Source organism: Gastrolobium bilobum, unplaced genomic scaffold (assembly GCF_033153095.1).
Source record: "Gastrolobium bilobum isolate Gb01-03AN ecotype WA unplaced genomic scaffold, APGP_CSIRO_Gbil_v1 utg1266, whole genome shotgun sequence".
NCBI lineage: Eukaryota > Viridiplantae > Streptophyta > Magnoliopsida > Fabales > Fabaceae > Gastrolobium > Gastrolobium bilobum.
In genome coordinates, this window is record NW_026898770.1 from 495756 (window position 1) to 522295 (window position 26540).

A 26540-nucleotide genomic window follows, 5' to 3' on the forward strand; every position below is an offset into this window, starting at 1 on the left:
GAAGCATTTGTGTGGGATTTCTCATATATTTTGTAATTTATCTGCAAGGAATTGTTGGTTACAGAAGGAAGATATAATGTCCATGCCATATTATTCAAGATTTCCTATAGTGCAATTTTACATGCAAATGTCATTGTACTGATTAGCTTTTATCTAACCCATCCAATTTCAGGAAGTGCATTCTTCTCTGCTGGGATTCTCTCAGTGATGTCAGTACTGAGTAAGATTCAACCACAAGAACTTTTCAGTCTTCACTTCTTTGGATGTGATTATTATGCTGCGATATCATTATATCTTTCTTTTCCAAATGTGTTGCTAAAATGTCATACCAAAGAAGACTTTGACCTTCATTTTGTGGCACTGCCTGATGTCTCACAGGCTTCTTGCTCTGGCTGGGATAACTGAAGTTGGATGAATGCATATGGATCCCCTCCTGCATGAATACCATATGGAAGTGGAACAAATGCATTTTTGCTTGTTGTGGCCATATCAGCTGTGTCATAGACCTGGGACATCAAGCTTCATTGTCAAGCAATCTGTGCTTTCTATTGTCATTTGTCACACTTCATGGCCAAAGTGAATGTAAGTCTTGTAATTTTTGGGGATGCCATGCAGATTAACTAACTAGGCTACCTTTTTGCATAGTTGTGTATTTTCTTGTTGAATGAGGTTTACCTTCTTATAAAGTTCCACATTTTCCTGATGGATAATGTTGCCCTGTATTTTAGAAAAACAAAATATATAAGTCAGTCACTGTTATAAAATTTTTAGAGGGAATTTTGTGAAGATCACTACTGAGAAAGACCTTTCGATTCAGCTCTTGGATTTCATCCGTAAGAATTTGTTCCTGCAGAATTTGACAAAACTTGTTAATTGCTTTCTAGTGTTTAGCATGGTCCTTAATGAGATTAACCAATCTAGCACATTTATCTTCATTCCTTCTCAGTGTGAATCTAAAAAGTAGTTGACCTTTTTCATGCGGACACCTTGGAGACTCATTTCCAGTTGATTCTCTAGATCTTGTAGGTTTCTGACACTCAAACCGTAAAGCTGTTCTCCCATCAATTGCCTGTGTCCTCAGAATGTTAATGTTCTCATGCATAGAGGTTAATGAGATGTGCGATTTTGTTCTCTTCAATTAGTCACCATTAATAACAAAAAACGAAAATATTTCTTTTTTCTATTTTGGAGTATATTGCATGATGTATTAGATTAGTGTTTGATTGATGTGGTAGCTCCATAGTAGAATTTGTATTCAATTGATTTGTTGTGTGCATAATCATGGGATTTACATGTGAGGTTTTGTTTTTCTTTCCCTTTATCTAATTCCCAAAAAATTAAGAGAAAAAACAGAAGAAAAGAAGGTAGAAGAGTTTTCACTTCTACCAAAGCCTTCCTTATGGATGGTTCCTGGTGGGTCATTTTATTCATGTTTATTGGCAATAGTCTAAGATGGCGAGGAAAGTGAGTGCTGCTTCTGTATGGACTATTTTTCATTTCATGCTATTCTGGGAAAAAAAAAAAATACTAGCGTGACTAATTCAGAGCAAGGCAGTTTTTTATGTGTGATTCAAATATTTAAGTGGTGTCTCTTCCAAATAGGTTGTACAAGATGATGTTTTTTTTTTTTTTGAAGAACCTATACTTTTATAATTTGTGATGTTCTTGTTATCCATAAACTCACTGATATAGAACCAGAGGATTTCAATCTGCTGGTCCATGTTTACTTCTACAAATCAATCTCACTTCTATAAGTGCCACTCATATTATATGTATAGAAGGAATATTTTATTGTATGTCTTTCCTTTTACCTTTTGTCTTCATTTTTTTTAATATTTAGGTTTGTCAACTTTATTTTATTTTTAAATTTTTTTAGATATTTAAGTGGTTATGGTAGTAAATTTTATTCGGTTGTATTGGCAGGGTAACAAACACTAGTGGATATTTACTGGCAGTGTATGGCATTAACAATTGCATTTCTTTCCCCAGTTCCAAGGGCTCTATCAAAGCTACTGAAATATAAATTTAGTATAATGAAAGTGGTTTAAATATATGCATGCCTTAGTTTGGAAGTTTGGATTGACTTTGCTCACTTCTTGTTTCTTTTTATCTAATTTTTAGTTTTTTTTGCAATGGAAGATTATTTCGTTAGCAGGGATTGGAAATTTATTTCTAATGATTGGAGACTAAATGGAATTTGCAGTGACAATCAAATCTTAATAATATATCATGGACATTTTGTTGGATTCAGTGCAGCATGCCATGACACACCAACCTACTGTAGTACGGTAATACCTTATTGTCTGATGCTGAAGCCCTTCCAGAACAATACCTGGTATATACTTTGTAAAATTATAAAAAAAAAATTGCTTAATAACTTAGTAGGAAGGGTTGTACCGATGGTTTTCTTGTAGATTCTGTATTTGCTGCCTTAAAATTTCTGCCTCCCTTTGCCAAAACTATCAATTATCAAGAAAAATGATGTAGATGAGTGATGCAAAGGCAAAAAATGCAAAGAGATGATTTTCTTCATTTTGAGTTAAATCTTAACAGAATGCTTCAGCATGATCCACAATGAGATATGAAATCGTTGTGGTGTAAATTTAGAAATTGAGAGTCAAATTTATAATAAGCAATAACCAGATGTAATTGTTTCTTTGTTTTTATAAGGCCAATATGGTGTTTCCATTTGCCATATAATATGGAGCCACTACAGAGAATAGTAAAGATTACTCACGAAATCTTGATTACTTAATGTCCAAAAAAAAACCCTAAAAGTTTGACAGGAGGGACATTTATAGTCCCTTCAAATTCCTAAGGAATAAGGTTCTTGCCTTACTAAGAGAAAACTAGGAAAGTAATATCCAGTTCAGGCAAAACACGAAATCCCCAACCTTGCAAATTAAAGTCCCCTAAATTAACAATCATAATTTACATAAAACCCTAGCTCCAAAATAAAATTTTACATAAAAAGGCCTTGTTCTCCATCAACTCTGTTTGTTTATGTTTAATTCACTATGGATTGTTTTGGTGATATTCGTTTCCTTTTTCTTCCAACATGGAGGTAATAAAATTGTTACCATTTGAAAGGGAAGAAGGTGGGAATGGATTTCCTTCTTAACCTTACTCTGTTTCAGAATGCTAATTCCAACCCTTCCTCACCCTTCTCTGCTTTTCCTTTCATCCCAAGCAGGTTCTTGGGTCAAATGATGCATAAGGCTCATTTGAGCGAACCTATGGTTTTAATGCAATGATAAATGCTGGCAACTTGTGTATCACTTTTATGTATGCAATTGCATCATTGCTTGTGATGAGATTTATATAATTTTTGGGGTTTGCAAGTTAATTAATGAGGTTTAAAATTTTAGATGTGCAACTGATATCAGTAACCAAAAGAAAAAGTGGCAATGGTTCAGGATTGGGACTAGACAATAGAGAACTTGAACTGAAATCAATGTGGGACTGAACTGAACAGCAAAGAACTTTCTCATATTATTTTAGAATATAAATCGTTCTTATATATTGTTGGACCTTGAAATTAGTTTATGAGCATAGAAGGAAAAAACAGAACAAAGCCCATAATGGGAGGCCCAAGGAAAATCAGGAGAGCAAGGTAAATGCCATTGAGGAACTTAAGGAAAATGTGGAGAATGAGTTTGTTATTAGGAGCTACACGTGGAATGCGCTGAATGGAGAAAAGGTAGTGGGAGGGAACCATGTTGGAGAGTTGGTTATAAAGGAAAAGTTGGAGGATGGTGGGGGGACATCTGATTAGCAACAGCTTGGTGGAGTAGGAGAGCTTGGTGAGGAGTGGGGGTCTTTTCCTCATTAAGGAATGTCAGGAGGGAAAATCGAATCCGCAGCACAGCTTGGTGAATGGTTTTGTGTCATCGTTAATGACAGTATTTTAATTACGGTACCTCATAGGGTCTGACCTTGAGACTTAGTCATTTGTGTTACTGTTATCATTAATCTTGCAAATAAGAGTGGTCTCTGTAAGGGCTTGTCCCAATATTTTCACTGGAATTTTGGTATTTCTTGATTAGTGGTACCATCATATACCAACTCTGCCATCTCTGCTCATAAATATTATAAAGAGCACTGGTAATACTGTTTGGCTTGATGCTTGAATATATTCTAGTAATACTGTTCAGTCAAAACAAACAAACTATTTCCTAATAGAGTTATGTTCATATGGCAGTTCATAACTCCATTAAAAAATAGTTCGTTTGACTTGGCTAATTAGGATTCTAGAATATTAATTATAACAAAAATACATGTAATTGTTAACTGTGATTGAAGTTAGATCTTAGGAATCATGCTTGATCCAGACTAACATTTGTCTTGCATAAGCAATTTATGTGTTGTATTCTTTTGTTATTCTTAATCTGTAAGATATCAATAACACTATTGAAATGCTCACAATTAATTCTTGATAATTCTGGAGGATAAGAATGCATTCTTGCCCCCTGGAATTAATTCTGGTGGACAAAAATGGTTTGTCTATTCCCAAAATGCATTCTGTTGTCCTCACTGTATTTTGGCAGAAGTAGCTTTTTGATACTTTTGCCCAAAATGCATTTTAGGTTCAAGGAACCAGTTTGTCCTTATTAAAATAATAAATACTGACACAGCAGAAAGCTTTATTTTTTATTAAAGTATTTTCACACACAAAACCACTCCCTATGAAATCCTGACTTGCGAGAAGATAGTGGTGAAGAAAATCTTTGTATGTGGTCTTATCTTTGCATTTTTAAAAATAAATTGTGATTAAAAATTGGTTTTGTGAATGGACAATTTTAATGAACACTATTGAACAAACTCATCTCTTACAAAATCTTTTAAGTGAACATTCCTAAGCATAAAACTCATTCTATCTAAAGTAATTTTTTCATAATCAATTTTTCTAAATTTCATTCTTCTCAAAGTAGTTCTATACCAGCTAGTGTTAACTGTTAGATATAAAATTAATCATGAGTTTTTACATAACAACTTAAGCTTTTGTGGAGTTGGCCTTTGTTGTGTCTCGGAGACCGGCACTTTGCAGCCCAACCTCTATGTCGAATAGCTTGGCCTTCTTCAGGTTGGCTTGTGGAAGTGTTGATGAACAAACAACAAAAACGAAAATAAATAGAGACAAGGAAATCAGAGAACACCAAAAAATTTAACGTGAAAAACCTCTTCGATGTGAAGAGTAAAAATCATGGGACCAAGTCCAGAAAAATTCCACTATAAAAAATTGGATTACACAAAAGATTCACTTTGACTCAATAACCAGAGGACTTCAACCTCTAGAAAGATGGGTTAGACAAGTGTCTCAAACAAATGTTTCTCTCTGTAAAAGGGATAGGAATTCTACTTTACAAGGCATTCTTCTTCTTCAGCAATGACATTGGGTTTCTTCCTCAGAGGACCTTCGTCTCTGGCTTGAGCTTTCTCTTGCACTTTTTTCTTTCTTCATGTTTGCCTCTGTTTTCTCTCTCTTGGCTCTGACGGCTCAGCATCTAAGCATCTCTTATAAACAAGAGATCATGGCACCTATTAATTGGGCCAAGTCCATCATGGGCCACAGACCCAACAAATCTCCCCCTCCGTGCCCAAAGGGGAGGATATCCCTTCATTCGGGGTATGGGGCCAAGGTAGTCAATTTGGCACCTTCACAGCAATCTTCAAACTTCCATGTTGGTACCGTCTTGCTTCATGTCCGACCAGTTCAGATCGGTATGCACCTTATCGAGCTGCAGAAACTTCTTTTCTATCCCATCTCGGATCCAATGGTAGCGCATGTCTATGTGCTTTGATCGTGCATGGAAAGTTTAGTTCTTCGCTAAGTGTATAGCGCTCTGGTTATCACACTTCAGCATATACTTCTCCTGAATGTGGCCGAGCTCTTGTAGGAAACTCTTCATCCACACTAGCTCCTTACAAGCTTCAGTTGCAGCAATATACTCGGTCTCGATAGTAGACAAGGAGACACACTTTTGGATTTTGGACTGTTAGGAAATAGCTCCCCCCATAAAGGCAGTCAGGTAACCTGTGGTCGACTTCCTCGAAACGTCATCTCCACCTAAGTCGGCATCCGAGTCGACTTCTAACTCGGGTTTTCCTCTTCCAAAACTGAAACACATGCTTACTGTGCTTTTGAGATATATGAATATCCATTTGACAACGTCCCAATATTACTTTCCCGGGTTCAACAAAAATCGGCTTATAACCTCGACTGCATGAGCAAGGTCAGGCCTTGTGCGTATCATTGAATACATAAGGCTTCCTATAGCTGACTGATATCAGACCTTTGACATCTCCTCTCTTTCTTCATCACTGGTTGGACTTTGTTTCTGACTCAACTTGAAGAGTCCTTCCAGAGGAGTAATAATCATCTTGGATTGGTTCATATTGAATCTCTTCAAAATTTTCTCTATGTACATCTCCTGAGATAGCCACAACCGCTTCTTTGAGCGATCCCAGACAATCTTCATCCCTAGTATTTGTCTTACTAGGTCAAGATCTTTCATAGCGAACGTCTTGCTGAAGGCTTTCTTGAGGGCATTAATCTTCCTCATGTCTTTCCCTATTATTAGCATGTCATCAACGTAGAGCAAGAGGACGATTAAGTCGGCGGTATCATACCTCTTGATAGACATACAATGATCTGCTCGAGTCTTCTTGAAGTCATGCTGAGTCATGAAGGATTCGAACTTTCTACACCACTATCGAGGTGCTTGTTTCAGGCCGTACAAGCTCTTCTTAATTCAGCATGCCAGATATTCTTTACCGGAACTTCAAAACCTTTGGACTGCTCTATGTACATTTCTTCTCCTAGGTCTTCATGAAGAAAAGTCGTCTTCACATCAAGTTGTTCGACCTCTAAGTCTTGAGTGGCCGCTATGCCTAGAATAGTTCGGATTGACGTCATCCGCACCACTAATGAGAATATCTCCTCAAAATCTGTCTTTCTTCTGATTGTACCTTTTCATCACAATTCGTGCTTTATACCTCGGCTTTGGGTTGTTATCTTCCACCTTGAGCTTGTATACCCATTTGTTTTTTAAAACATGTATGCCCTTTGGTAACTCAACTAGATTAAAGGTGTGATTCTCATAGAAGGATTTCATCTCATCTTGCATAGCTTTCTCTCATTCTTCCTTTTTAGCACTGGTCACTACCTCTTCATAACTCTGAGGCTCTCCTTCTTCTACTGATTGTATACTCTTCTGCAAGATATCTGATGGAAGGGCGTCTAACTCGAACATATTGTCGAGTTTATGGTTGCTCTTCGAGACTCAGCTTTGTTTCACCTCGAACTTTGATATGTTCTGATTCTGTCTCACCTTTAGTTGGTGGCTCTTCCTGTTGTCCTCCCTCCTTAGTATTTTGCTGATTGTATTTCCCCCCTGCTTCAGCTCGGACAGGGAGACGAGGTCTTCTTGACAAACTATAGCTCGGACCTTGGGCCTCTGGATGTCCTCAATAGTCTAATTCTCCAAGAACACTACATCTCAGGTTCTCACAACCTTCCTATTGACGGGGTCCCAAAGATGATAACCTAACTCGTCCTTTGGTAAGCCGAGATAAACACACTCCTTGGTCTTTGCATCTAGCTTTGCTCGTTCATCATTGGGAATATGCACAAATGACTGACACCTGAATTCCTTCATATGCTCTTACTTTGCCTTTTAACAAGTCCAGACTTCTTTTGGGATATCTCCTTCCAAAGGACTTGAGGGTGACAGTTTACCAGGTCAATTGCAGTCTTAACGACTTCTCCCCAAAACACCTTGGGAAGCTTAGCATATGACAACATACTTCAAACTCGTTCTTCGATAGTCCGGTTCATCTTTGCGGCTACACCATTCAATTGATGTGTCTTCTTCAGCTTTATACCTGCCACTCTGCAGTACATCTCGAATGGACCTCGGTATTCTCCGCCGTTGTCAACTTCCTCTCAGTCTCCCTTTCAGCCCTTGCATGGAACTCTTTGTACGCTTGGAGTACTTGGTCTTTCGTATTTGGCAAGGACACACACTCTTCTGGTGTGATCATCAATGAATGTGATGAAGTAATATGCACCACCTAGAGATTTTTTTGACATAGGATATACGTCAATATGGATAAGATCAAGAACATACCTCTTTCTTCTAGGTTGGTCTGGCCTCTAGAATGAAACTCGGCATTGCTTGCCGACTAAGTGTGTGCATGTCTTCAGGAGTTGACCTTTCAAGTTTGGAAGCAGTTCCTTCTTGATGAGAATTTGCAGACCTTTCTCACTCATGTGTCAAAGTCTCCTGTGCTAGAGCTCTAGACTTGATTTGTCTTGGATAACATTGATCTATGCATTGCCGACCTTCCTTTGCATCGTAGAGAGATCCTTCCTTTTTACCTCGAGCTACCACCAAGCTACCTTTGGCGAGTTTCCATCTTCCTCCACCGAAGTAATTTACCAACCCGGCTTCATCAAGCTTACTTGCCGAGATGAGGTTGAGTTGCATATCAAGAACGTGTCTGACCTCGTTCAGAACTAGTCTACAGCTCATGTTGGTCATCATCGTGAGTTCTCCAACTCCCACTATCTTGCTGGTAACCTGGTTACCCATCCTCATGATACCAAAGTTGCCGCCTTGATATGATGAGAAGAACTCCTTGTGGGGTGTCACATGGAAGGATGCTTCCGAGTCCACAACCCATGAATAGTCGTCATAGGCCACATTCAAATAGTTGTCTTCATCAATCAGGAAGACATTGACCTCGGCATTGGCTTCTACAGTCGTGGTGCTCTGCTCTTCTTTCTTCCTTGGATCTATCGCGTCCAGCTTAACATTGCTTGTCCTCTAGTCCTCCTTCAGAGTTTGGCATTCAGACTTCCAGTGACTCAGTCTTCCATAATAAATGCATCTGAGGCTCGGCCTCGGCTTTGACCGACCTCTAGACTTGTCATGACCACGACGTTTACTTCTACCTCGGTGTGCCATTCTTCCACGATTTTCAACGACATTCGTTTATAATGATGGGTTATACCTCGTTCTTTCCTCCTACCATCTTCATTCAGCAAACTGTCTGCAACTGAGTCCAATGTCATCTTTCCTTTTGGAGCTGAGTTACTGAGTGTCACAACCAAAGTATCTCAGCTCTCAGGCAACGAGCTGAGTAGCAAAAGTGCTTACAACTCGTCATCAATCTTCATATCAATCATCGTCAGCTGATTAAAAATCTATTTGTATGTATTCAGATGCTCAATCATGCTCTGTCCGTCCTTGTAGTCTAGCTTTACAAGTCGCCGCACCAGGTATGCTTTGTTGCGTGGCGTCTTCTTTTGAATTAAGGATTCTAGCTTTGTCCACAACTTGCGAGCGATTGTGTAGGTCGACACATGCTTGAACAAGCTTTTATCAATATACTTGCGGATTATAGGGACCACTTTCTAATTCAGGACATCCCACTCTTTATCGCTCTTCTCTTCTGCCTTGTCCGCGCTCAAAATAGGTTTATATAAATCCTTGAAATAAAGATGATCTTCCATAATGGGTTTCTAGCATGATTTGTTCTTTGTGGTGAGTTTGAACAGGTCACCATCATGCGTTACGGCAGCCTTCATCTCTGACCTCACAGAGCCCTTGATCTAAGAACTCTGATACCATATCATTGTTGTGTTTCGGAGCCTGAGACTTTGCAGCCCGGTCTTTGTGTCAATTAGCTCAGCCTTCTTCAGGTAGGCTTGCGGAAGTGTTGATGAACAAACAATAGAAACAAAAATAAACAGAGATAAGAAAATCAGAGAACACCAAAACTTTTAACGTGGAAAACTTCTTCGATGTGAGAAGTATAAAACACGGGACCAAGTCCGAAAAAAACTTCTCTATGAAAAATGGGATTGCACAAAAGATTCACTCTGACTCAATAACCAGAGGACTTCACCCTCTAGAAGGATGGGTTAGACAAGTGTCTCAAACAAGCATTTCTCTTAGTAAAGGGGATAGGAATCCTACTCTATAGGGTATTATTCTTCTTCAGCAATGGTGTCGGGTTTCTTCTTCAGAGAATCTTCGTCTCTGGCTTGCGCTTTCTCTTACGCGTTTTTCTTTCTTCATGTCTGCCTCTATTTTCTCTCTCTTAGCTCTGACGGTTCAGTATCTTAGCATCTCTTATAAACAAGAGATTAAGACACCTAATTGTGGCAGGTCCATCATGGGCCACGGACCCAACAGTCTTTGACATGGTATTGAAGTCTCTTTGACCAAGCAATCGGGAATTCGATTCTTATTGCTCTCATTCTTATAAATATAAATTACATTTCAGCATATGGTAAAAATGGGTCAATCCTTGCATTTCAGTAGTTGGGTGAAGGCATAGAAATGGTTTTATTACATCTCTTAACACGCTTCCTCATGTAAGAACTCATTGGGCATGGAATGCCGATAATACATTTTTTTTTTTTTGGTGAATGCACTGGCTTATTTCTACCATGTGCTAAAACTCAATTTCTAGTAGAGTGGGTTCTTATCATACTATCAGTCTTAATGACTAAAAGGTCAACAATTTGTTTTTTTGCAGTCCCCATTCTTTTAAATAAAAATTGGATTTTAGCATAGAGTAAAAATGGGACAGTGCATTATTCACACTTCAAGCCCAAAAGGCTTTCATGAGAGGTGTGTTAGATATAAAATCATTCTTAAGCCTTCATTTGAATACTTAAACTTTTTGGGGAAGTTGATTACAGACAAACGAAGAAGTTTAGCACCATATAAGTAGTGTTATTTCATTTGAGTTGCTTTTCATCAACCAGCTTCATACGGAAATATAGGATTCCTGTACTTTTGAAAAAAGAATTATATGAGGTTATCCTGTCTTATTTCTTTTTCAATACCTAGTTACTTCACATGATGTAGTTAAGATACATTTTATCAACTTTATTTGATGACCATGTGGATCTCTCTTATTTTATAGTTACTTGTTTGCTTATTATGCTTGAATTTATGATGCAAAATATTACAATCATTGGATAACACTTTTAACTTTGTAATTAATCAGGAATTCTTATTTAAAAATACTGGAAAATTGTTTAATCTCACATTTTGCATTCTGTATGATACCAATTATGCAAGATGTGATTCCATATATTCATAGATTCCTAGTTATGTGATTATGTGCAAGGAGCTTGAAATAATTGATAAGTATTCACAAGTTTCTTATTTGTATTTCCGTATAGTACACATGCTTGTTCATTCATTTTTTAGGTTGTTCTATGTAATCTATTTGCACATTATTGTGCTATGTGTTGTTCAAAAGGAGGGTGGCTTGATGGCCTATGAAGCTAGAAAATGGTTGTTTTGGTAATGCGTAGGATTCAATTGATACACTTGACGCATGAGTAATGGAGTAATCATGTTAGATAAAATAAGTACAGTCCTGTCTCTGTTCTCATAATTGCTGACGGGTCACAGATTGGCCAAACTTATCTAGTTAGCTCACTATATCATAAATTAGGGTTAGCTCATTTGAGGGGAGGGGGATAATTTTGCTTTTACATGTAAAAGAAAAAATGATAAAACTCATGAATAAATAAACAAACGATGATAGACTTCAAATACACTTTGCTTGTAACGTTTATGAAGAACAAGGAATGGGACAATACTGAAGAGTGGTTAACAGAGCATACCTTGACTTCGGATTCTGGATTTGTCCGTTGTTGATGTGCCTCCTTGCTTATGTTATATCTCTCGATCACTGATTTCATGCTGGTCACATAAAAGAATAATCACATTTTTAATTTTGTTTTCCGAAATTGTCAAAAGCACCATTCATCATGGAAAGCTGTATCAGGAGAAGACATGGTGACAGCACAGCATATCACACCATCAAAAGATATATTTATCGACAGCTTCGTTTCTATGAGAAAAATGTTGAAGTAATCTAATAAAGGTCGTATACATGCCAGCCAAAGGTTGTGAAGTCTCCATATCATAAGATTCACTAATGAAACAACTTTACTAAGTATGGATAAGAGATTCATTACATTATGAAGTGATTGTTGCAAAATTATAGCTTTCCATTTTGCACTTATCATTTTTCTAGTTTTACTGGTGTCTCATTGCTGGCTCTAATTCAATGCTCCTGTTATTCAATATCAATAATACATTTATAACAAACTAATTGGATCGGCAATGTTATTGCTATTCAACTTGTGATTAATAATTGTTTTTATTTGTGCATTTTTCTCTCGGGTAGGATGGACGTCAACCTTTCTTGACCGGCTATATTATGGACTCTGATGTATTCAGTCAGAAGGACCAGTACTTGAACCATTCGTCTGGGAACATCAATAGCTCAATTTGTAAAGAAATGGAGCAAGACAACAATGGAGTAGAACTTTACAGTGATTCCAGACAAGAATAGTATTAAGTCAAGGTAATTATGTTGTGATGATTCAGCGTTTACCTTCTTCGCAAATAGATGATGGGTTGAGCCCAATTAACAATGATGCTGAGGTCCTAAAGTTTGCAGCTGATGTAAAGGGGTATGAGATTTGCAGCGTGGATTGAATCGGTTTTAAAGTAAAAATCATCAGATCCAATCCTTTTGATTTGATCATTTAATTATTTATTTGATTTGAATTTTTATTTAAATCCAATTCAATCTTATTCGGTTTGAATTAGATCGGTTTTTGATTTTTTGAAAAGCCTAACATTTTAGCCATATAAATCACTAGTTATATCAAAATAAAGCTATACAAAGTTACAAACTACTACAAAATTGAAGTCTTTAAACTAAAACAAGTCTTAAAATTCATTAAGAGTTAAAATAGATTAATAGACAATAAAAAATTAAAACAAGATAATTTGCTATTAATAGCATCCTAGATTCCAAGTCTACAAAACCATAGATTTCAAGTCATCATCTTTCAAAAATAATAAATACATAATAAATTGGTTCAGTTTGGATTGAATCGGTTTTCACCGACCAAACCGAAAATCGATCCAGTCCAATTAAAGTATATGAGTTTTTTTTTTCGATTTTCGGTTAATTCGGATATCAATTTTTTAGTTTGGTCATTGCAGTTTGAATCGGTTGATGAACACCCGTATATGAGACCATAGATGTTTATGTAGAGCACCTAATAGACACACCTTTGGTGATTGAAGGGGACCCTGATTCGTGAGACAGGGAAGTTGAAGTTGATGAAGTTGGCAATGTTGAAGGAAGCCATACAAAGGATGAAACATAAATTATGTGCAAGTGGAGGGAGAAGAAGACGCATACTGAGAGTGAAGTGGAGGAAGAAGAAATTATGTACCGAAGATGAAGATTACATTGCTGAGACAGAGGATGAGCAGGACAGTTGCAGTGATATTTCTTTGGATGACAGTGATTATGATGAGGAATGGGATTGGACTAGTGTATTGCCACCATAGACATAAGATCCGGAAGGTTATCAAAAACCTACTCAAGAGGCTAAGGAAAAAGCAAATATTGATCATAGTGAGTAGTGACCCAGGGATAGGTGATGTTGTGAGATTTGCAACTTCATCAAGAAACCTAGAGCCTACCACAGTTGTAGATTTTGAAAACGGAGATGGTGATTCGAAAGATATAGACAATCCACCTAATAATGATGAAGAAGACCAACAACGGCAGAAATTCCCCATGCCATGTTTAAGATGCCCGAAGACACTGATAGGTACAGTTTGATATAGGCGTTATTTTCAATTCTAAAGCCCTTGTTGAGGATGCTGTGAAAGAGTATGCAATGGTTCATAAGAAAAATCTGTATTTGGCAAAGAATGGCAATAATAGAATGGTGATTAGATGCATGAAAAGGTGTCATTTTTATGTTAAGATAAGTAAGTCAAGCTTTAAACATTATTTTCAAAACAAGTTGGTTTGGGAAGAAGTTCAAGAATCAAGACCACATTGAGGTAGGATCATATCTTCACTATTAAGAGAGTAGGGAATAGGTATCTTAACAAGAAAGAGGCTCATTTATTTACGGGAAAATATTTCTCCTTTTAAATGACACAACTTATGTCATTTCACTCTCACAAAATGGTGAGACTCATACTTTTATATTTTTTTGTTCACTCTCTCCTCTTTTATCTATCTCTTTCTTTCACTTAAAATGACACAACTTTACATCCTTTAAAATGATACACATTTTTTCCTCTGTTTATTTTTACTTATTTGTTTGACGTATCACGAAAATTATGTAGTGTGATTTAGTATTTCTTATTTTAAAAATGTACGTGAAAGGAACTTTTTCCATTATTTTAATAATTCTCTTAAATCTTCTACCGTTACTTTTTTTATATACCCTGTTGATTAACTAACAATATTGCATATCGAAACATGATTTTTTTTGTTTTTATTAGTTTCTAATATACGTTAGTTGGTTTCTGTGAAGGACTCATATATGTAGATTTTTTTAAAAAGGAAAAAAGGAAAATAGACTAATCAGCATGTAATTAAGACATGAGGATATATTTACAAAAAAAAAAAGACATGAGGATATAATAAAAACGGATAAGATAAAATATAAGAGAGCTGATTAAGAATAGAAAATGATATAATTTTGATAAGCTCATATTATATAGGGTGTTTGATGCAAAATATTTTATTAATATAATTTTATATAAGTTTTTAAATGAATTTTTAAGTTGTACTTTTTTCTTTTGACTTAAATAAACATTAGTCTCTATTTTAAATTATTTAAAAAATTATGAAAGTCATAATTTTAAATAAAATATATTAAAATACAGAAAATAACTTACAAAATCAAAAATGAAAAAAATTATATCTTCAGCAAATAAATTTTGAATTTGTTATTAACATAAACAATAACATTAACATGAAAAAAAAAATCAGAGTCACATGCAACACAAAATAGTTCAACTTTATTTATAACTCGAGTTAATTTATTTAATAAATATAAATAATTATTAATTATGTCAAGCACACTGCGCACAATAATAGGGATAGATATTTGTTGCTTGATGAAGTTAATAATTTTTTCTTCAAACACGCATATCATAATGGCGGCGGTAATGGTGTTAGCTGTGCTGGCTAATGATAGTGATATGGTTGAGACTCACGTTTTTGGAGAAGATTAAAGGAGGCAAGGGGTCACTTTCGGGAAAAAAACCTTTCTATCATATCCTATTAATTTTGATTAAGGAGGAATTGTCATGGTATACTTTTTTTTTTTTTACAAATAATATTGTGTTTATTGATGAGATTAAAGCTGGTAGGAAATTAGAATTGTGGAAAAATACGTTGGAGTTTAATTAAAGGATTTACGCTAAGTCATAGCAAGACATTGCATATGTTTGGACAAGAGATACTCAAGAAATATGCTTTTAGGTACCCGGAATCAATTTTACAAAATGGTGGAGAGATTAATAATAATGTAAATCATAAAATCAGAGCAGGTGGATGAAATGACATAATGCATCAAGATTTTTGTTTGACAACAAAATTTCCTTTATGCTAAAAGAAAAATTCTATAAAATTACAGCAAAGCCTGCAATATTAAATGGAGCTAATATTGGCCAGCACATCAGCAACATGAACATAAAATAAGAGTAGCAGAAATAAAGATATTAAGGTCGATGTGTGGTCTTACAAGGATGAATTATAAGATTAGAAATAAAGATATTCAACGAAAAATAAGAGTAATACTGGTGGTTGAAAAGATAGGAGAACATATGTTGAGGTGATTTGGGCATATGCTCCCGTAAGAACAAAAGTTTGTTATGAAAAGCTTGAAACAAAGAGAGAAAAAGGTAGACCAAAACTTCGAGAAAAGTAGTAAAACAAGACTTAATATAGTGAGATATAGATTGACGGACGATATATGTTAGGATGGATTGAAGGAAAGCTATTAGCATTATAGAGGGTAAACTCGTTTCACTTCCTATGTTCCAGATGATCCATCTTTATTCTTTTTTCGCTTTATCACTTCTTTTCTCTCTTTACCTCGCTTTTTTTAATATCTTTTCATCTTTTCTTTTATTTCTTTTCCTCCTCTCAATATTTCTTCTCTTATTTATTTATTTATGTATTTCATTTTTCCTTTCTTATTTTTTATTTTTAACTTATTATTCTTTTTTGTTCTCTTATATATCTTTATTTTCACTTTCTTTTAATTTATTTTTCTTTTCAATTGTTTATGCTATTTTTTTAGTGGATAATGTTACATGTATTTTTTATTTATTTATTTTTTCTTAATTTTTCATTTGGGTTCATTTTCCACCAACCCTAACTAGTTTGGGTTAAATATATTGTTGATGTTGATATTGATCTCATAATTTATAAATAATGGATAAAAACAGGATATAATAGCCTATTACATCATATGTCAAATATTCTGTAACTGGTCATAAAGAGTCAAAATAGTGGAAAGATTACTTGAAACTTTTGAAGTGAAAATATTACCTTTATGCTCACAAGCTATCTTTGTTCCCCATCCCCCTCTTTTCTTAGGTGTTTTTATGTCTTAATGTGAAATTAATCTTTGTTCGTAAACTTTTTTTGTATATCCCAACTGATCTATTGGAAATTTAATTAATCGATTCAAGTACTGCTTGTTCGCATTGTTTAATTGTGTGGTTTTTGTCCGATTAAAAGTAGAGCTAGCAATACGGGTCAACCCGATACGACACGACACGTTTTCGACCTGTACACTATTTGACATGACCCTGTCACGACCCGTTTTTAAACGGATCACAAAACACGAACCCTGGCACGACCCGTTGCGGGTCACGGGTCGACACGACACGACCCGCAAAAATTAAAATTTAAAAAAAAGTGGGATATTTTGAAAAATAAATAAATTAAAAACAATAAAAAATAAAAATAAAAATAAAAAAAGATTAGCTTCTGTTTTTTGAGATTTTTAGTTCCTTCTATTCTTTTCCATACTAAACAATAACTATATATATCAATATATAAATGAATAAAAATAATAGTATAATAAAATATTTAATAAAAAAATTACACTGTGCGGGTTGACACGCAAACCCGCGCGTTGACACGTGACCCGACACGAAAAAAAACGGGTCACATTTATACAACCCTGACACGACCCGCCCTGACCCGCGGGTTGACACGACACGTGATTTGGCGGGTCGGGTCACGGGTCAACCCGCGGGTCAATACCTGTATTGCCACCCCTAATTAAAAGCTAGGTATACATGTCTACATATTTAAATCACAGAAAATTTATATAAATGTACAATATTATAGTAGAAAAATTCACTGTCAATACAATTGAATACAAGACAATAATAAATACACACGTCTATGTATTATGGAAAATTTCTCATACAAGACAAGCATTTTTTGAATTTTTTAAAATTAAATTTGTTATTTTTATTAATTACCTTTTTTTTTCTCAAGAACTAATTATGAGATTTTTATTTTTTTAAAGGGTAATATTGGACTTGTACTATTTTTAAGGAGGACTACCAGTACCAACTTAAATATAACAAGTATATATAATCATTCTCCGTTAAATCTCAATTAGTGCTTCCAGTCACAAAAGAAGCAATACCACTAGTTAATGCTCGTCTTCCTATAAGAAGTATATATATATATATATATATATATGAAAAAGAATTCGTTTACAAATTTTTTTTACAAATTCTTGCAAATTACATTATTTACTTTCAAAAATACATAATATAACCTAGTGTACTTTCGGGAATATATAACGTAGTTTGTAAGAATTTGTAAGTAATTTTTTTTTGGCAAATATAACCCTCATATATATATATATATATATATATATATATATATATATATATATATATATATATATATAAGAGAAAATTAATTTGGAAGTTACAGACCTCATAATTAATTAGGAATAGTCACTAGGGGTGAAACTGGGTCGGGCTGGCCTACGGCTCGACCTATATCAGGCCAGACATGACCTAGTATATTTTGTATAATAGGTCGGACTTGGGCCTTAAAAAAGCCTGTTTAATAAAAAGGTCGTAGGCTCACTTTCAAAAGGCCGGGCCTATAGGCCTACATGCCGGCCTATATTGTACTATTTATTTTAAATAAAATAAAATAGAGTACGTATGCCTTGAAGAAAAAACAAAAGATATAAATTTAATCAATTACAATTATTTATAACTTAATTATATTCGATTATATTTTAATAGAAATCTTACTTTATTTCTTATATAGGAGGAACCAACATCTCAACATGTTAGATTGTGTATATGAATATATTAAAAGATTTTTGGGAAAGGTTATACTTACTACAAGCATCATGATGTGTTTGTTAGATTCATGTAGTTATTTTAATTTACATAGTATGGATTTGTTTGTTGGATCTGATGAAATATATGTTATTTAGTTTGAGCATTTTGCTTTTGAAAATGACTTAAATGCATATTGTATGAGTTTTGTTATGATTCATGATTCTATTTGGATGTTGAAATTATGGTTTTTAGTGTAGCAACAAAATTTGAGTACTTTGTAAAGTTGATTCATGGTTCTGCTTGAAAGTTAAAAATTAAAAACCTAACGGGCCAAGTCAGGCCATTTGTGTTTTTATAAACGGGTCAAGCCGGGCTAACAGTTAGACTCATACTAAGCTTGGGTCAGGCCAAATTGAAATTTTTTGACGTAGATTTGGGTTTTTCGGAGAAAAGCTTGGCCCAGCCCAGCCCAACCCACTTTCACACCTAATAGTCACCAGTACTTCCAAATGAAATCTGAACTCTTTGTTTGGGTTAAAATTGTTTGTTATTCTGATATTACTTGTCAAGGTACCAATAACATGCATGGAATCCTCAAATATAGGCAGAGGTCTATTCAGAAGATTGTCATCCATGACATTCATTCAAAGAATTCTTCATGTAATGGGTCTTACATATACCATTTTTTTTTATACAATGGAATTAAACACGTGATTTAATACAACCTACTCAAATCTTTCGTCATTTTCCAAACCTAGAGGTTTACATATACCATTAAGTGCTATGAGTGGGAGCTGGACTAAAGTTTTCAATCGATGAGTAGGGGTGATCACGGGATTGGTTGGGTTGGAGTTTGAAATGAAAAGGAAAGAAAAAGATAAATAAACGGATCAAATCCAAATCCAACTGGATCGGTTTGATTTGGATTTTGGAAAAAATTTAACCAACTTGAAACATACCAATCCAAGGTTGGGTTGCTTCAGTTATTGTAATCGGGTCGAAATAAAAATAAAAAATTATTACTTTTTTTAAGTTCATTATCTTTATTTTTTTTCTAGAATTTTAATTTTATACAATTGCAAGGTAAAATGTTTTTTCTTGTTCTTCTATAATCTGACACAGTAATCAATCATGATTCGAGACAATAATCAAATCAATTTCAAATGTTTCACTAGCATTTAGTTCTTTCTTCAGTTGTGCTTCAACATCATCATCAAAATGTTACGATAAAGTTATATAATAAACATTCAAAAAGACACTTAGTAATTGTTTGGGCACCAGGTGAGATTATAAGAACGAACAACGAAGAACAAAAGAAGAAAGAGAGACCTAATTATAAAGTTAAAAATATACAATTTTAAGCTACAAGGAATAGGTTAGTGGTGAGGAATTTGGTCAATTTGTACAAAGTTTTATATTCGAACTTATTTGTCATCATTGTATAAAAAAATGCAAAGCTTAGAATTATTATTTTTTACAAAAAAAAATCACTTAATCATGTGAGGAGTCTATAATCTAAGGGGCTGTTTGATTGAAGGCATTTGTTGAGAATGATAGATAAATGAGTAGTGGGAAAATCAGATATCTACGTTTGGTTGAAGGTGGCTCCTGACTTAGCTATCTAAATGGGTTTCCTAGCAAACGTATTTGCATATCAATTTGAAGACATATTGCCGGCCAAAGTTACCCTTCTCGTAGGTGGTATTAGTGAAAAGCTGGATATTTTCTCACAAGGAAAAGGTGCCCAAAGACGAGCGTACCCTTCTCGTAGTTGTTTGGGATCTATGAGCCACTTGGCATCCAAATTGAACTCTCCAACAGAGTGAACCTCATTACAGATCCCATTCTACTTTCCCTCAAGAAGATGTGAAACTAAGTAGTATAACAAGTAACAGAATCACTCACACACAACAAAAAGACCATGCCCTTCAATACACTACAAGGAACAACTCAAAGACACGTGGTTGAAATGAATCAAAGGTACACAACAGCAAAGGAGGTAGCTTTCATTTCTGGGTTTGACAAAAGAATTGTTTAACTGGGTACCCAAAAGTCACCTTTCCCAACAAAGAGTTTAGAAGCACCCACCAAAACTAATGAATGAAGTAAAAGGTTGAAAAGAGGCACCAAAACTAAATGACCCAGATGGAGATTTGGGACAAAATGGAGAAGATGGTTGGTGTAGTTGGATGAGAAGAGATGAACATTGGGATTTGACTTGATGTGTACGGGTAGAGTAGCATGCCACCGTAAATAAATTTTACAAACAGGGTTATTTTCGTAAAGTTACCTAATTTTCTCATCTATATTTTACCTACAACCAAACATAGATTTTAAAAAAGTTACCTAATTTCTCCGGTAAATTTTTTTCCAACCAAACAACATTTTTTTACATTTTCCTACCTATCTCACTTTCCAACCATTTCCCTATATATAACATTTTCCTATTATTCATAAAATTTCTCCTCAACCAAACGCTCCCTAAAGGATATATGCTAAGTTCCAATAACACTGAGTGTATGAATTGCGAGAATATTCTAGCAAGAAATGGAGATTAAGATTTCGTGAATAAAATACTCAAGAAAGATATTTTTAGATATAACTGGAATCTATTTTGCAAAAGGGTTGAGAGATTGATGAGGGTGCAAAACATAGAATTACAGCAGATTGAATAAAATGACGTGATGCATTAGGGTTTTTATGCAATCGCAAAATTTCACCGAGGCTAAAAGGAAAGTTTTATAGAATAGTAGAAAAATCTGCAATATTATACGAAGTTGAATGTTAACCAGCACATACAAAGCACAAAATGGGAGTAGGTGAATCAAGGGTGCTAAGTTGGATGTGTAGTTATACAAAGATGAATAAAATAAGAAATGAAGTTATTGGATGAAAGGTAGGAGTAGTATGGATGGCTAAAAAGATGAAAAAACATAGATTGAGATGGTTTGAGCATATAATGCAAAGACCACTAGATGCACCCATGAGAACAAAAATTTGTTAGAAGAGCATAACACATAAAGGAAGATATATTGACCGAAACTTAGGGGAAAGTAGTATAACAAAATTCAAAGGAGTGATAGATTGGCGGATGGTGTATCTTAGAATGGATTGGAGAAAAGATATTAGCACTATGAATGGATGAGCCCATTTTTCTTCATATGTTCTAGATCGTCTCTATTTAGTAATTTTCTCAATATTATCTTTTATTTCTTTATTTAATTATTTTTCCTCTCTATTTTATATTTCTCTTTTGTTTATCTATTTTTATTTAATTTTCTCTTATCTATCTTTATGTTTATATTATTTTTATTTCTTTTATTTTTTTAATCTTACTTTTATTTATTTTATCTTTTCTTTTCCTTTCATTTTTTTCTTACTTTCCATTAAGGTTCATTGACCACGAACCCTAATTACTTTGGATCATCACTTTCCTTATCTTTTCATATGGTGTGGTGGTGGTGGAGATGATGGCATGATGGTGGTGGTGACTGCAGTGGCTGCGATGATGGTGGTGGTGGCGGCGGCAGTGGTGATGACGGCAGTGGCTACGACGATGGTGGTGATGGTGATAGTGGCAGCAATGGTGGCATGGCGGTTGTGACGTCTGTAGCTGCGGTGACGGTGGTGGTGTGGTGATGATAGTGGGGGTGATGGTGACAGCAGTGGCTGCAGCGATGGTAGTGGTGGTTGGTGACGATGGTGGTGGTAGTAACGATAATGTTTGCGGTGAAGATGATGGTGATGGTATTGATGGCGGCGCTGACATAGTCGTGGTGGTGACGACAACACTGGTGGTACAGCGACAGTGGCAACGATGATGGCAGTGGCCGTGTCGAGATGATGATGATGGTGGTGGTGATGGTGACGACAACATTGGTGGTACGGCGACAGCGGCAATGATGGTGGTGGTGGTTGTGTCGGAATAATGGAGATGGTGGTGGTGATGATGGTAATGTTGGAGAGTGATTGAGAGAGGCAAGTGTTTTTCATTTTGTGTCCAGAAACCAAAAAAATAATTGATTCTTTTTTCTACAGCACAAAAATTAAATCGATTCATCCCGAGAACAAAAAAGTAAATTGGTTTTAACAAACAAGTTTTATATCAATTTCTGTTCCTGGGAACATAAATGAAAAAAAAAAAAAAAAAAAAAACTAATTCCGATAAGGTTGTCATGTACACCCTTAGTGTTTTATGAGAAGGAGATGATTGATGCTCTTGCTACTTAATATTGCTCCTGTAGGGGAGTCAAATTTGTTGTCTCATTATTTTCCTGTCTTCTTTCCTATTCTTCCAATTAAATAGTGACAACTTAGCAAATGAAACTCACAGTTACCAGAGAAATATTGTCAGTTAAAGGAGTTTTTTTTTTGTTTTTTTGTTTTTGTTTTTTTTTTTAATTATCATTATTCAGTAGAACACAGAAGGAAACAACAAATTTGAATCCTTCCTCCAAATAAGCAAACATAGAATGATTTAGCAGGTATGATGTTTAACTTGACATGTATGATTTAACACATTAAGAAGCTCGCTTTGTGTTTTTTGTAATATATTAAATAAGTATCACAAAAAAATGTTAAATAAGTACAATTTCCTTGTATTACAAATTTAGGGTTCATTTGTTTATATTTTTTTTTTTAGAAAAATGTATTTTAAAGATAATTAGATATGTTTTTTTATATAAGAAAGACTGTAACGATAAACAAATAATTTTAGTGTTTTTATCATAAAAAAAGTGACTTTAAAAAAATCATAAAAAAACTATATCATAATAAATACATTTTTTACAAGCTTATGCAGAAGAACTTTTATTCTACGGGGAGTTACAAGGGTTCAGTGCATCTACTAGCATGTAAGCGCTTGAAATTCCAAGCAGACAAAGGTTTATTGATTACCGTGGTCCAAGACTAGGCAGCAAGAATACAAGAAAGAAAAGGAACTCATCCCAAGTCCCACCCTGACAACTTGACAAGGATATACACAAAGCAAGAATAGTAATGACAATGAAACCTACCAAATCAAAGTTGCTTAGTTAGCTAGGTTTAATTATATTATAAGGTTGTCCATATCAAAAACTAGTGGTGCCAACACTTTATCTGATGCATGCACTTGCCAATGATAACGATCCTAAATGTGACTTGAATATTGCTTTTGGGATGGTACAGCTACCTAACTTGACATCGACTAAAAAGGCATGGTATCAACTAAAATCATTCAGATTGACAATGGCTAAAGTTATGCAATTGGAATCATGCACACTTTTATTCAACCTTCTAAAATTGGTAAAATTAAGATATCTAAAATTATTCAAAACCAAACTATATATCTATGTGGATTTCAGCTTAACTGGCCAATGTGTTTGGTGGATAATACGACGAGATGTCCTACTTTATATGAGCATAAAAGTTCTACCTTAAATTTCTAGTTTTGCACCTAATAATATTTCCTTGAACTATCATTTGCTAAATGAACCATATTTGCATGGCCAAGAAGTTTTCAGATACAGTTCTCTCAATATTCTTCAGTTCATCCTACGTTTTGTTGGATTGGTGAGTTAAGACTCAAGACTATGAAGGTCGACTGAAAGAAATCATAGAATACAAGTCAATATAGATCTCTTCTTTGGAGTCCCCTCTTTGGATGAGCACACAGGAAGGTTAGGCTCAAACATAAGGTTTCACTTAACCCTTTAAGCTTTTAGATAGTTAGTCCTGGAAATCAATATTATCAGAATCAAACCCCAGTTATTTTTTTTCATTAGACTTCAACATATAGTGCATGTGTAAGATCAAAGGATCTTTATTCTGTTTGATACTCTCCCAGAATAGAACTGGCAGCATTGATCCTGGTTCAGCTTAACTATTATTAGGAATTTGAGAAAAGTGATGATATATAACTATCATATTATATATAGGACTGTCAAAGCATATTCCTAGAACGTGGTCTATTTGAACTTATATCCATGCATATTTGTTTCATTAATGTAGTCTTCAAGTAAGAGATATGTTAACATAAACTAAATTAAAACAAACACAGATTAAATTTCAGACAAATAGGGACGAATTAAATTAAGGTACGGATAACAGACTTGTACGGTCATGATATCTGTTCACAGGAACATATATAGAGTACGGAAACACATAAATATCCATTGCAAAAAAAATCATGACCAACCTGGTGCTTGCATATTCGTAAAGCTTCCCAGTGCTGGAGTATATCATAAGTCCAACTTCTGCATCGCAGAGGATTGCTAGCTCTTTTGCTTTCTTGATCAATCCCTTTCTCCTCTTTGAGAAAGTCACTTGCCTGCTTGTGGAATTGTCGATCCTTCGAATCACAATCTTACCTCTTCCCATTCTTTCACCTTTATGCACCTAGGGTTTCTGAAATAATCAGATTAATAATTCTTTGAATCATAATAGAAAAAAAAAAAAAAAAGCACAAACTTCAGTAAAGCTATAAATCAGTGTGTGACTAAGAATTCTTACTTGGTAGATTCAAAGCGAGACTAGGTATAACAGCTATTCAAGATGAATACTCAGAGTATTTGATGGTGCAAGAATAGTGTATGCTGCTGCGTTTGCATTTTCTGTGTCTCGCAAGTCGAAAGAACTTAATAAGAAGAAAAGTAGTTTTTGGGTGAAGGAGAAGCCGCTTGTGGGGCAAATTACAATGTTGGTTAATTTAAATAATTAGATCCCTGCTATGACTAGTGAGTTGTGACTGTTGTAATGTACTTTCTATAGTAAAGTATTAAAGGAGAGGTATATGGATTGTGTATTACTTTAATAATTTTGAGAATTTCCATGGCGCCGTCAGCCGTATAAGTCTCTGACACGTTACAACTACAAATACATGATACTAATTATAACTAGGTTAGTACATACTCAAAATTTCAGTTCATGATAATCAGAGAAATTAGTTTGTTTTAAAATCCCTAATACATGAACTCTTTCCAACTAATGATATCTGTAACAATATATTTTTAACTAGCCAGTCTGAGTTCTCATTATATAATTATGTTGAAAATTTAGTAAGAAGGGTTTTATTGCCCTTATAATTCTATTTTATTCAAATCGGGTAATGGATGAACATGAACCCATAAAAAAAGCCAGAGATAGTTTTCAATCTAACTCATCTAACCTTCCTTGCACATAATAATTGTTATTATGATAGGAAAAAGTCCCATGTATTTTGAGAATGTTACATTTGTACCAAAAAAGTGTAGATGGTATAATCATATAAATGCAGTTTAATTGAATTTAAAATATTATATAAAAATTTTAATCAAATCTTAACCAATTAAATGTAGGATAGGTTATTTTATCTATTTTTTTATGCTTACCTTACCTATTATACTCAAATACTATTAGATCAGAATTTCAACTAACTTTCATCATTTCTCTCTTCACCTGAAATTATGTTCTAATAGTGTTGGAGAGTGATAAGATAGGCATGATAAAAAGGTAGGTAAAATAGCATATCCCTTAAAATATTACTCTGAAGTATTTAAGAAATTTTTCTGTGATGAACAATATGTTTCTTAATTTTATTTTATTTTGAAACATTGATCTTGACCCTTCCAAATACGAGATTGGAACTCAACCCAAGTAAAGGTCCAAACCATTGTTTAACTGAGAAGAAAACGCGTTCATCCCGTGTACAACTAGACATCTCATAAAAAACTGTAAGCAAATAACTTGAAAAACAGCGAGATCATCTGCTCAGAACAAGTAAGCCTCCTCGAGATCCAATAATTACAGGCCAGCACCTACTTGCCGAAATCATACTTGAAGACGTAACCTAAAAACATCATTACCTGCGACATAGCCTGTCACCAAGCTACCTTTCTCCACCAATGAGGATGGATACCTCCATACAAAGGTGGCAAAAACGGATCAGGCATCTTTCTTCTTCTTCTTCTTCTTTTGGTAATCGACATACCTTTCTACTATAAAGGTCACAACAATTAGCCTTAGCAAGATCATCTCTGCTTGACTACTGAATCAAAGTGAAACTCTATTCCCCGGAATCTCCCTTTTTTCAGTTTAGAATTATCTAAGGTTTTTGACCAAAGAAATGTGAAATTCAAAAAAAATCCACATGTTTAGTTCGTTGACCAAACGTTTTACCGGAATAATGCAGAAAGACGCGTTTCAGGTGGCTACGCGTTTAGTCGCGCACCTGACACGCGCGTGTTTCTGACTGTGATACGACTATGCCACGAAACACGTTCCTGAACGTGACGCGTCTTGGTATTGTGCTGGTTAGACTTACCAGAAACGTGCACCTGGTACAGACGTGTTCAGATATGTCAGAAACGTGCATGTGTCAAGTGT

At 34.8% G+C, this 26540-nt stretch overlaps 1 protein-coding gene across 1 annotated transcript; it reads right to left on the minus strand.

Annotated features, from left to right (window-relative positions):
• Positions 1–347: 347 nt before the first annotated feature.
• LOC133283964 (MADS-box transcription factor 23-like) lies at positions 348–24557 on the minus strand. Its single transcript, XM_061480898.1, has 7 exons — positions 24376–24557; positions 11654–11732; positions 2398–2459; positions 970–1069; positions 806–847; positions 634–717; positions 348–506 (listed from the first exon to the last, which is right to left on the minus strand). The coding sequence occupies exons 1-7, from the start codon at positions 24555–24557 to the stop codon at positions 348–350; spliced, it is 708 nt and encodes a 235-aa protein (XP_061336882.1).
• Between the last annotated feature and the right edge of the window lie 1983 nt (positions 24558–26540).